Source organism: Tachyglossus aculeatus, chromosome 8 (genome assembly GCF_015852505.1).
Source record: "Tachyglossus aculeatus isolate mTacAcu1 chromosome 8, mTacAcu1.pri, whole genome shotgun sequence".
Taxonomy (NCBI): Eukaryota; Metazoa; Chordata; class Mammalia; order Monotremata; family Tachyglossidae; genus Tachyglossus; species Tachyglossus aculeatus.
In genome coordinates, this window is record NC_052073.1 from 20031076 (window position 1) to 20043818 (window position 12743).

General features: G+C 38.0%; 1 protein-coding gene across 2 annotated transcripts in view; it reads right to left on the bottom strand.

Annotated features, from left to right (window-relative positions):
- The window catches only part of DIDO1 (death inducer-obliterator 1), a 67123-nt gene that overhangs the window by 28717 nt on the left and 25663 nt on the right, over window positions 1–12743 (bottom strand). The window contains exons 3-8 of one of the 2 annotated variants that reach the window (XM_038750628.1): window positions 8882–9078; window positions 7517–7630; window positions 6247–7087; window positions 5724–6042; window positions 5005–5217; window positions 3832–4057 (exon numbers count right to left, since the gene is read on the bottom strand). In XM_038750628.1, the coding sequence (XP_038606556.1) occupies window positions 3832–4057; window positions 5005–5217; window positions 5724–6042; window positions 6247–7087; window positions 7517–7598 (1681 nt within the window). In that variant the 5' untranslated portion in view covers window positions 7599–7630; window positions 8882–9078. Of the gene's footprint in view, window positions 1–3765; window positions 4058–5004; window positions 5218–5723; window positions 6043–6246; window positions 7088–7516; window positions 7631–8881; window positions 9079–12743 lie in introns of those variants that run through there. The other variant, XM_038750629.1, reaches the window with a different exon arrangement.

Here is a 12743-nt window from a genome sequence, read left to right on the forward strand (position 1 = left end):
TACCGAGGTAAGACAGTCGATTATGGATACATTATGAATATTGGAAGAATACGGCCAGTATCAATCCATTATCAATGTCTGGCCTGAAGAAAATGTCAAAAATCAGGGAAGCTATTAAAATAAGACCAGCCAACCACACAGAGCCAACTCTTGATTAAAGGAGAACAGCACCACAAATAGGCACACCATCCTGAGCAAACTTCATTTTGGTCACGCATTTCAAATCTCTCTCCACCAAACTTTTACCAGAGCTACTCTATCCAGTGCTTACTTTGTCCTGGAAGAGGTCTGCTTGAGGCCAAATATCAGCACCTCTCCAATCAATCTTCTCCCAGCAGGAACACTTGGGGGTAGGGAAACGAGGAAGGTTTGAGGATTGCATGCTCCTCTACTTCAAGAGCCTAATGCTGCAGGAAAGGCAGCGCTGGTCTCCGGACCGACACTTCCCTTTCTGTTGTGTGAGAGGCTGAGAGATGATGAGAGAAATTTCCGAGGTTCCTCATTGGTGGCTCTGGCTCCCATTCCAGTGGATTCTGGTAGCTCCATTCTCGTTCTCACCCGCCCTCATCCCTGCGTTGCTTGCCGCAGCCCTCTGGACTCTGCCCCAAAGGGTGTCAGGACATCAGCATAAAGTTCTGAGGCTGAGACACAGCATGTTTGAAGCCCTGCCACTCTCCCTACTTTCCCAACTTTCTGGAAGAAGGAAGTCAAAGGCCCCAGATAACATACAAAATGGAGATAGGACCCAGAATAACAGAGTAGGCTGTATTATATAAGGTTTCCTTCCAAAGTCAAAAAAACCCATACTTTAAGTGAATATTGTGCTACAGAATCCACAATTCCTTATATGTACATGTAGATGGCAATGTGTTTCCTTCGGACCGACTTGCTTCTTATTGTCATCTAAATCCAGCCATGTTTTTTTAAAAAGGAAATACTATTTTTAACCTGTGATAATGTAACTAGTAAATTATCCAGGAGTTTTTTGTTTCTCCATTTTACCCCTTTCCTTTCATTGCTCAACACACCATTCTTGAGGAAACAAGGGACCTACATAAGGTCTAACTCTGAACTGACAAAGATACAACTTGGATGCTACTGATCCATGTAGTTTGATACATTTGTCAAAATGAAGTTTTTTCTTTAGAAAAGTGAAACGAAGCAGGGAACCTATAATTAATGTAGACAAAATTCCAACTGATTTAACAAAGTTTTCTGGAGTACTAAGATTAACTGAAGTAGAAAAAAATGTTCCTCTGAACACTGAGTAGTAAGTCTCTAAAGAGCCTATATATTCACAAGTATTTCCAGGAACATATTTCAATTCTTTTCAGATCAATAATGAGATCTAAAAAGTAGCCAAGCTACTAGTACTTTAAGAACTAGTAAATGGCAGAAAGAAAACTGCACAAATAGCACAGGAACTTTTATAATTTTGAGAAAGAAAATAAAACTAAGATCTAATGGTTCCCAAACATTATAGTCAAAAATAAAGCCCTACAATAACCACGTTAGGAGAGCAGGAAAATAATTTATTTATGGAATTCTCTAATCTGTTAAAATATTTGTCCTACATCTGCAAACCAAAAAGACAGGGTCTACAACCTACGATCGGCACCGATGGTTAGGGGAGAAAGGGAAGGAAAAAAAAGAGTCAAGGGCATCTTCACAGATTACAATCAAGCCCAAGGACTTTCTAAAGTTAGTTTCTTTTCTAAAATATGTATTGGGAGCTGAATCCAAAAGGAAAACACAATTGGAACTAGATTTTGCTACTTCTGGGAATAGCACTAATTTAAGAATTTTCTAAAAGAGGTACATTCCTTTGAATCTGGTACATAACAAACACACATTTACAAATTAGGATTCTGCATAACCCTGAAGTGTTAAAAAAAGTGTATAAACTCCCTTGTCTGCTGTGTAGCCTTGGGCAAGTCACTTCACTACTCTGTGCCTCAGTTACCTCATGTGCAAAATGGGGATTGAGACTGAGCCCCAAGTTGGACAGGGACTGTATCCAACTCGATTTGACTGTATCCATCCCAGCATTTAGTACACTGCCTGGCAAGTAACAAGCACTTAACGAATACCACAATTATTACTATTCAATTGTTTACCTTGGATTTTCTAAAGCCCTGCCCAGCTCCCTGTATTTCCCTACTTTCTGGAAAAGGAAGTCAAAGCCCCCAGATAATATACAAAATGGAAGTTGGGCAGAATTGGTTGGTTTCCTTCAAGGCAGTCAGGAAAAAAACAGTTTCAGTGGTTTATCTTGCTTTCTGTGCTTCCAGAACTAATTGGTGGCCAATTTATTACCCCTAACTATAAATTCTTATAGGCAGGGAAGGTATTTGCTAATTCTGTTCTATTGCACTCTCCCAAGCACTTTAAGTATAGTGCTCTGCACATGGTAAGCACTCAAATACCACTGATCGATTGACTCCAACCAAATGATGGTATTTAGTGTACTGGATCAATGAGGATCATCTTTGCCTGATTAAATTAATGATTACCATTTATAAGATCCATTGTTATTGAAAGCACTCAGAACTTTTCTGTAACGTAATATAGTTGTGAACGAGAAGCATATCTGAAAATGAAATCCACAAGGGCCTAATATGCCTCAACCTCCTTGAAATTAGAAGTTAAATCTGCAAAAGTAGACTTAACACCCTTTTACTATTGGTAACCATTCCCTTGGTAAGGATCCAGCGACGTTTTCAGTTGTTCCATAGATGATTTCTTGAAGACACCACAAATACATCTCCATGTGTCATATGGAACCTACCTGAATAGGAACACTTAGCTAGATTCCATGAAATTGATAGGAGAATATCTTCTTTCTTTCGTAGTCTTGGAAATTAGGGGCAATATTTATTTTAACCTTTGTACTTTACCAAAAATAGTTAAATAAGCAAAAGATGTGTCAGATACTTACCAGAATAAATTTTTTAGTCAAAATTATAAAATGTTATACACTCAAGGAACATTCCTAACTTTTAGTTTGATGATCAGATCTCTAATAACTCACAATTCCATTAAACTGGAATAAGAAGGGTAAAATACCTGAATAGCCAAGAATTGAAGGCAGGAATTCAGCAATACATAGAGCGTTCCTTTTAGCTGGAGTAAGAGTGAACTGCCTATATATAGATAACAAATTTGCTAGATCTACTTACCTTCATTTTGATGATTAGCTGCCAATTCTTGAAAACTGTACAAAATCGTGCAAATAACGTGTGATTTGTGAATTAAGCCAGATAAACAAATTGCAGATTTCAGAAGAATATAGAAGTTATCCTAAAAAATCGACTTGATAAAAACTATATATTGGAAATTTTAAAAAATCAAGGTTGTCTGCTAAAACTGTTTCTAAAATAGATAAATAATTAAATTTTCTGGTCTTAGTGTGTTGCTGCTAGCACACACAATCTAAAAATCCTTAGAGCTGAATGCTTAGAGCTTAGTATAGAAATGAGACCAAAGTTACTGTTGAAAATAGGCACGTTGTCACCCATAATAAAGTCTAACTTTGGTACTTTTACCTACTGGGAACAGTAATGGTTACTTCTTGGAAAACATTTACCAAGTCAACCAGTGAGTTTACATCCAGCAACCATTTTCATACAACGATTTTTGATCATTTTGTGACATCACAATACTCTAAAAGAGATGGACTGCACCTTGGGATTTTTCTGATAGGTCTGCGTGAATCTTTGAAGGTGAGAGATGGGTTCAAAAAATACTGCTAAAACCTCCTGACGGTCTAGAGCCAAAAATGAATGGCTATTTAGGAAAGAATATAAAGACAAATCCCTATGCGATACATACATTTATATAACAGTGAAGATGAAATGGCAGTAGTCTTTTCTGGCTTTACTGCATTGTAATTGTGATCGCTTGCCCAGGATGGTGTGCTGCTTTCTGAAGTTATCTCCTTAGTAAGTGGTACTGGGCTTGCTTCATTCTTAGTGGCTGTCAACACCATTTTCTTTGCACAGATCTCTTTTTTGTCCAGAGCTGGTCTCTTCTGAACAGAAGACAGTTTAATACCCGCCTGTATCATAAAAGTGCAATAATTACTCATGCAATATCCAAAGGTTAGGGCAATTATTTCCACATTATAAATAAAGCATTTGAATTTAACTGCAAATCAGTTAATACAACCAAATCATAGGAAAGCAATTACTTAGAGGCCCACATTGATTAGCACACAGCCAACTATTTTAAACTAGACCACCAACTAGCACTTTCAGAGACTACTTATGGATTTTTCAAAGAGCCTAGAGGTTTTAAAACTAGAAATGTTCCCCAGGAGACATAAGAGAAGAGCATTAGCTGCATTTTAATTTTAGAAAAGCAATTCATGCCAGCACGTTACTGCAGAAAATACAGCCTGGACTTTCTGGATATTCTAAATTGTAAGAATGTAAGGCCTATTAATGTTACATTAATAAACCTTGGATTTTTCAAGCTATTTTCATTGATAGAGATTTCAATTTAAATTAATCAGTGGTATTTATTGAGCATTGTGCTAAGCGCTTAAGAGAGAATACAAAATAGTTGTTAGATGTTCCCTGCCCACAATCTTTAAAACCTTGTTATAACTGGAAAATACATTTTCATTTAAACTACAGTCCACGAAACTATCCCCACTGCACACAATACTCAGTCAACAATCAAGTCTTTACAGAATAATGGAGCGTTAGGGATTATTCAGACCCTTAGGTTTTTGTTTCTCTTTCCTGCAGCTTATTTGTTATTTCACTGCTCATTTACCCCACCAGCAGAAAAAGAAAGGTAGCCAAGAACCCTAAAATGTACTACTGGTTTGCGGCAATGGAAAAATATATCAGAAGGAAGGTGACAGAAGTGTGAAAGGGACTTGGGATTTTCAACCATTTACCTATACTATTCTTGAACCATCAGGCAGTCAGGTGTTAACCACAAATGAAACAGAACTTGCTTTGTTGTAAATTAACTGCAAAGGGGTAGCCAACTTACCTGGGTAATAGATTTCGGAAGACTGGATTTTTCTGGTTTTGGCTTGATCTTTTCTTTCACTTTTGGTTTTGGCTCTTTGCCTGCACTCAAAAACTTCATGGTGGCTGCTGCATGTTTAAGGATACAGTCATTGCTGCAGTACACAGAGTCAGGTTGAGCCACACTAGAACAACCTGGACCAATGCATTTTGAGGCACCAGGAGCCTCCATAATCTGCAAATTTAAGAAAAGAAGCATATAATATATGGTTCAAATACAATTTTGAGTTAAAAACGTAATACATTCTATTTATTCAGTACTAGGTTCATTTGTGGCTTATGTATACCCATACAAAAATATGCCAACATCTAAAATGAGACTCCAGGGCAATTATTCACATTTCTATCTACAGAACTAAAACTTCATGAATACAAGATTGTGGAGCCCATTTTATTTCCCTTAATTGAACATAGAAAAATCCCCTTTAATCTTAACTGTTTTGAAGAGGTCAACAGGAAAACAGATTGCCTTTTCTTTTATGTGCATAATGATCATGTTGTAAGCACAGATCATTAATCTTTATTAACCAGAAAATTACATTTTAAGCAATAGTTTTGATATTTCTGTCCTTCCTCAATATAGGAAATACCTTGGATATTCAATATCTGACAGTTTTAAAAATGTGTCAATAGCAAGGCAGATATTGATGGGATTAAAAGCACATGGAGGAAAATACTTACAGGCTGAAATATTTTCAGTTTTTTCTTGCCACTTGGATTTGCAGCTTTCTCAATTCTTCCCTTGATTCCTTGGTCCTCACTTGATTTTTGCTCAACTGTTCCAATGCTTGTAAATTCTGTGCCATCAGCATTTTCATGCCTATACTTAGCTTCCTGGAGATCTGATTCTGAAACTGAATCATCTTGTACTTGCAGGATAGTGCAATTTGGACAGATATAATCTTCTCCATTTCTTTCCAAAAGTCTCCCACGAGCTTCAGAAATCCCCACACAATCACCATGAAACCATTCTTCGCATCGATCACAACAAATCATAAATCTGAAAGTATAAAGTTATTTGGGAGGTCAATTAAAATTTTCAGTGTCAACTAAAAGCCATTTATCCGCCCTATCTTTTGCAAATTCCTGATATCTACAACAGAGACTTTTGGTTTACAAATGATAGTACTAATAGCTTTTCTTGACCGAATTCTGCAATCATTTCATTTAGGAGCACACACTTCTTTGCACATGCACCACTTACCTGTTGTTATGAGGCTGGCGACAAATGCAATACAGGGCATTGGGATCATAAACCTCACATTCATATTTCCGTTTCACAAACTCTTCTGGCTCTCCATCTTTGTCTTTAATTCCCATGGGAGCTTTCACTTCCACCTTATCTGGACTACCTTCTTTTGGGTCCTGATGCTCTGCTACTCGATCTGCAGCCGTAGCTTCTTGTTTCATGGGCAATTCAGTCTTAACCGTACTGCCGGCCTCAACATCAACTTTCTGTAAAGGATCCTCTTCCCTACGCTTCTTTCGAAGGCGATTTTGGATACCTTTCAGAGTCAATTCTGTGGGTTCTTGTTCACGCTTCCGTCTAAGACGATTCTGAAGTTCCTTTAACGTCAGCCCATCACTGTCACTATCAGAGGTATCATCATCATCATCTTTGGCTTCCTTCTCGGTCGAGGCAGAGCGATTCTTAACATTTCTAGAGCCAGATTTTCGCCTAGATTTAATTTCCGGTGTACTTTCTACACTTCCTTCAGAAGCAGTTTCAACATCCGTCACTGGACAGGAAGTTGCCTCGCTTGAATCTTCGAGTGAAACGGCGGCACTCCTTCTTCCTCTACGCCTCACTGTTGTAAGAAATTCTTCAACCCTTTCCGTTCGTTTGGGTTGCCGGCCACTCCGCCTTAGAGACAGGTTTTGCTGCTGGGGCTGCTGTTCCAGATTGTCTATTTCAGCATCCCCTGCACCTTCACGTTTGGCAATGGTAGTTCTCCTAAAACCCCAAGTTTTCCTGAACTCCTTACTTGTGGGTTTGATAGTTTTGGGGGACTCCTCATTAGTTAGGTCACCTTTATCATCTGAACCTAATGAGAGAGCACATTAAAATCAGGAGCTGGTCTTAAGAAGATGAATTTCCTCAAAACAACAGGGATAATTTGGAGGGGGAGGGAGGAACAATGCAAAGTCAAATCAGTGTTGTAGACACTTTAGGAAGTGTTCTCCCACATTTATATCCTACATGCGATATTATGTACTAGCCTTATAAAAATCTAATAAAATAGTTTGTGGCTAGGATAAATGAAAAACATTGAGGTAGCAAAGGCCACCTTTTTATCTTAAAACTGGATACTTATAACATTGAGAACAAAACAGCCATTTCATTCTGAAGAATGACCATTAATGAAATCAATAATGCTGAAATTGCTCATTTTAGGTTTTACATTCAAGTAATCATTTTCCCCAATATTTACAATGTTTTCCTCTGTGTTCTATAAAGAGGAAAAAACATATACCTTGAGTGCTGTTTTCCATGCTGCCCAGATCTGATTCAGATTTCAGTGACCCAGATGACTGTGAATTTACAGTTTGTTCCATTGTAGAGGTTCTACAGTTGTCCAACTGAAAACCTTAAAAACATAAAATATCAAGTACAAATATTTTATCAATTCTGCGCTGAACTGAGAACAATTCAAGATCTGGTGAAAGTTTAATAAGCACTAGAGACTAAATCTAACTCCAAAAGGCGGATGTTGAGACCTAAACACCAATACTTCAAAATATGATACTTACTTTTCCTAGTCCACTTTATATTAAGTCAGGACTTCAGTTCTCTTTTCATTTTCATTTTTCTCCTTAGTTGAGAAAGTGCACATTTACTACCTAGCTTGATTTAAAAGTCCATAATACAATGTTTATAAGAGGTCTAATCATTCTTTATAAAATTTTGGATCTATTTAGAGGAGTTGTGATGAAATATTGGGTGGGGAGAAGGAAAGGAGCCTCTTTCTGGAAAAAGGAAAACTCCTCTCGTTAGCTTTAGCCAACAGAGATACAAGAAATGGACCAGAAACGCAAGCTGAGAAAAGGCTTAAATGGTCTGCTCTGGTGGCAACTCACTTTTAGAGAAATATCTGTTTAACCAAGTATGCCAAGAAGCCTATAAAGACTGTGTTGTTCATTCTGATTTTCTTCATTGTCTTCAATGTTATGTATGAGAGCTTACACCACTGCAGTGACAAGAAGCTCTACCTTGGCTAAAATCATTTGGGAAATCAGTTTGTAAAATGAAAACTTAGGCAAATATCACAGGTATAATTCAATCCAATTGTTGAATACATAGCCCCCACCCGGGGTGGGGAGACAGTGACTGTGTCCGACCTGATTATCTAGTATTCACACCAGGATTTTGTACAGCAGAGAAGCAGCTTGGCTCAGTGGAAAGAGCCCTGGCTTTGGAGTCAGAGGTCATGGGTTCAAATCCCGGCTCCGCCACATGTCTGCTGTGTGACCTTGGGCAAGTCACTTAACTTCTCTAAGCCTCAGTTACCTCATCTGTAAAATGAGGATTACGTCTGTGAGCCCCACATGGGACAACCTGATCACCTTGTATCCCCCCCCAACGCTTAGAACAGTGCTTTGCACATAGTAAGCACTTAACAAATGCCATCTTTGTTATTATTATTATTATTATAGGCTTTAGTAACATCAGAGTATTCAATGAAGAGTTTTAGAAATCACTGAATACCAATTTTTCCTAACAATCTATTAAATGCATTTCACAAAATACAAAAAACTGAAGGCAACTCAGGATTGTAGAAAATATATTTAGAGACATGAACATGAGATCTACACTAAAATTAAACAGACAAGCAACTTACCTGACGGAACATTGGATGATTGAATTATTTCTCCCTGACGTTCTAGGTTAATAAGAAACTGGAAGATGGAAGCAATGGATCAGGGTCATCAAATAATATTCCTTAAATATCCACTGGATTAAAGGCTGAGAAGCAATAGGCTGTTGATACCAATTCAAAAGATTTGGTAATACCAATCCTTCACTTGGCATAAGCTTCTGAAAGAGGTTGAGAAAACATTTTTTTTAAATTTTCCCACAAAGCACTGTTAAGTCTTAGTTTGACCATTATAATGTTAATACAGTATTTTTGTAGCATACATTTTCAGAGTAACAGTTATGCTTATATTTTATTTTTCAATTGAATTAATATGAATATTTTATAATTTCAGGTGAAAGACAGCTGCAAAAAATGGGAAAATACTGTCATCATTATTTCACATGGGTCTAGAAATAGACATTAAAAATATTGCACAAACAAGAGCCATTAAACCTTAAAATCTTGTGAAAGCACCTGGAGAAATCGACTTTAATTCTTCTCCACATGGCACACTTTTTTCCTACCAAAAAGGTCTACTTTTTGTGGTACAGGACTTTTCCATCAATATGGAATCTTCATTTATATATTTTATAACATCTCCCATTGCTGTTTATATGCCAAAAATTAGAAGGGTAAACGCAGAAACTGTTTTAGAAATCAATTAATTGCTAAATAGTTCACACTTTCAGCCTTTACCCCAAAATTATTAATTGTATTTACTGAGCACAGAGCACTGTGCACTTGGCAGAGTACAATATAATACAGTTAGTAGACATGTTCCCTACCCACAAGGAGCTTACAGTATAGCGGGGAATTCTCATTTAATAAGAGGTCCTGAGCCTTAAGAACAAATTTCATAGTTCAGTACCTCAAAATACACCAGCCTGAAGGCCTCAAATCCAGTAACATCCAGATATGCACCTTTTCACTTCCTATGAGTCTCATTCTTAATTTTCAAATCTCTAACAAAGTTTGGCAGTTCAATCACTCTCCTTTGCCATCTAAGTCCATCCACCAGAAGCTCAAACTTCAGGCATCTTACCTGGGGTTCAGCTTCACTCCAACTGACCCTCAACTGTAGTTTCTCTGAGTTCACCTGGAACTCAGACCAAAACATTCCAAACCATTCTTTTTAAAGAGACAGTATACCTCTCTCCTTAGCTGCCTACCTTCATTTAGTAAAAAGGTGAAAACGTGATTGTTAATCCCTTAACAATATGAGATACTGTTTCCCAAAATATTCTACAAAAAGACAGCAATCTACACCTTTTACCGTTGTTTGAAAAAATTTTATGCTTTACATAAAATACCAAATATTATGGGGAAGATCAAACCGCCTAAACTTCAAAATAAATGAGAGGTCTTTAAGAACCAAATATTGCTTTATTTAACCATTAAATGTGAAAAGCTTTTCTCCTTTTTGCTTCTACTGCACTCTCAAACTCTTGATCTAGGGCTTGGCACTCAGTAAATTCTCAATAAATACCTCTGATTAGGAAAGGGAATACACACAGAACTAAAGCATTTTTTTTTATAAAAGTAGCCTCATTCTATTTATAACTTTGCAAGGAAATTACTTCACCACTCTAAGGATGAAAACATTGTCTTAAGAATTAAAAAAATACCAATTACTTATCTAACTCCAAAAATGTAGATACGACATATAGTACCAGTTTCCTCCTAACTTTAAATGTTAAATCTAACCCTGATGGCTTTCTTGAGCGGGACTTATGGATCCCGGTCCTCTGACAAGCTCTGAGAAATTTCGATCAGAGCTGAATAGACCAAAATGATGGATTTAAACCTCTATAAAGCCTGTCTCCCCACAATCCATATCCCACTACAATACCTTGGTTCCTTCTCACCGCCCTCCTCCCCTCCCAATGTCTTTCAGACCCTAAGGCAAAACACTGTATTTTATTCCAAGCTCCTTGTGGGCAGAGAAAATGTCTGTCAACTCTGCTGTATTACACTCTCCCAAGTGCTTAGTGCTATGCACATAAATACCACGTAATGATTGGTTCTACAAGGAAACCAAGTTTTCCAGTTGACCCACAAGCATCTTGAATGAAAAAACACTATCATATAAACAGGTTCTAAATAATCTTCATCCAGAACGATGGCGTATCAGCCAGAAGTGAAAATTACTGTCAAAATTCAAAATGAGTCCACTCTTTAAAAATGAATCCTTTCAAACAGAAAGAAAATTTCAGATGCCTAAGCAATTACACACTGAAAATTGGTAAGGATATAGGAACAGGACACCAGGATACAGTAATAATAATGGCATTTATTACGCAGTCACTATGTGCAGAGCACTGTTCTAAGCGCTGGGGAGGTTTACATGGCAACAGTAACAGTGAGCCAATCAGGATTTACCAAATTATCTGCAAAATCCTCAGTAGCTTTTATTATTGTAGCACAACTAAAAAAGAGTTAATGCCACCCTAAGGGAGACTGGTAAATGAAAATAACCTAAACCATTTTCCATATCTCAGGGATTACTGAGATAAACCCATTAAGGAAAAAACTTGTCTGATATTAAGCACACTTTGATAGAAGCAACTCTCTCTCTACCACCCAACCCCCACCAATTTCCACCCCCTTCAACACATTCTAACCAGAAACAAAGGAGGGCCAAAGGAGGTTACTCAAATTTCCCTAATGTTCTAGTCAAAGCATGTAGCTTCACACACACACACACACACACACACACACACACACACACACACACTCTCTCTCTCTCTCTCTCTCTCTCTCTCTCTCTCTCTCTCTCTCTCTCTCTCTCTCACTCTGACAGGTTTGACTGCATTACATCTTGCCCTAACAGGTGGGAAAACCACATACTGCAACCTAAAATGATTTTATTATGCAATTTTTACAGGACTATGATAGCATATTGCTTATTTTCTTTTTTTAACAACAATAATGATGGTATTTGTTAAGGATTTACTATATGCCAAACACTGTTCTAAGTGATAGGGTGGATACAAGATAATCAGGTTGGACACAGTACCTTCCTCATATGGGGCCCAGAGTCTAGATACGAGGAAGTAGAATTTAATCCCCATTTTACAGTTTACATTTTAATCCCCATCCCCCCGGGCCTGGAATGCCCTCCCTCTGCCCCTCCGCCAAGCTAGCTCTCTTCCTCCCTTCAAGGCCCTACTGAGAGCTCACCTCCTCCAGGAGGACTTCCCAGAATGAACCCCTTTCTTCCTCTGCCCCTCGTCCCCCTCTCCATCCCCCCACCTTACCTCCTTCCCTTCCCCACAGCACCTGTATATATATTTGTACATATTTATTACTCTATTTATTTATTTATTTTACTTGTACATATCTATTCTATTTATTTTATTTTGTTAATATGTTTGGTTTTGTTCTCCGTCTCCCCCTTCTAGACTTTGAGCCCACTGTTGGGTAGGGACTGTATATGTTGCCAACTTGTACTTCCCAAGCGCTTAGTACAGTGCTCTGCACACAGTAAGCGCTCAATAAATACGATTGATTGATTACAGGTGAGGAAAATGAGGAACAGAGAAGTTAAAGGTTAAAACATGCTTGATATGTGCCACAATAAAACACTTCTCCCAGGCCACAGCAGACTTGAAAACACCTCAAGCACATGAGATTCGGTTCATAACCAAGTGCATTTATGTGACAAGATTCCCAAGGGAAAATCAGGGTCTAAATAAACAGCCCACCACTATCCCCAATTTCAAAAGCCTCCTAAAATCACATCTCCAAGAAGACTGGGCTCTTATTTTCCATCTCTGCCCTCCCGGCTGCAGCCATGCATCTCTTGTGCACTTTGATACCCCAGTCCCACAGTACATTCTCATAC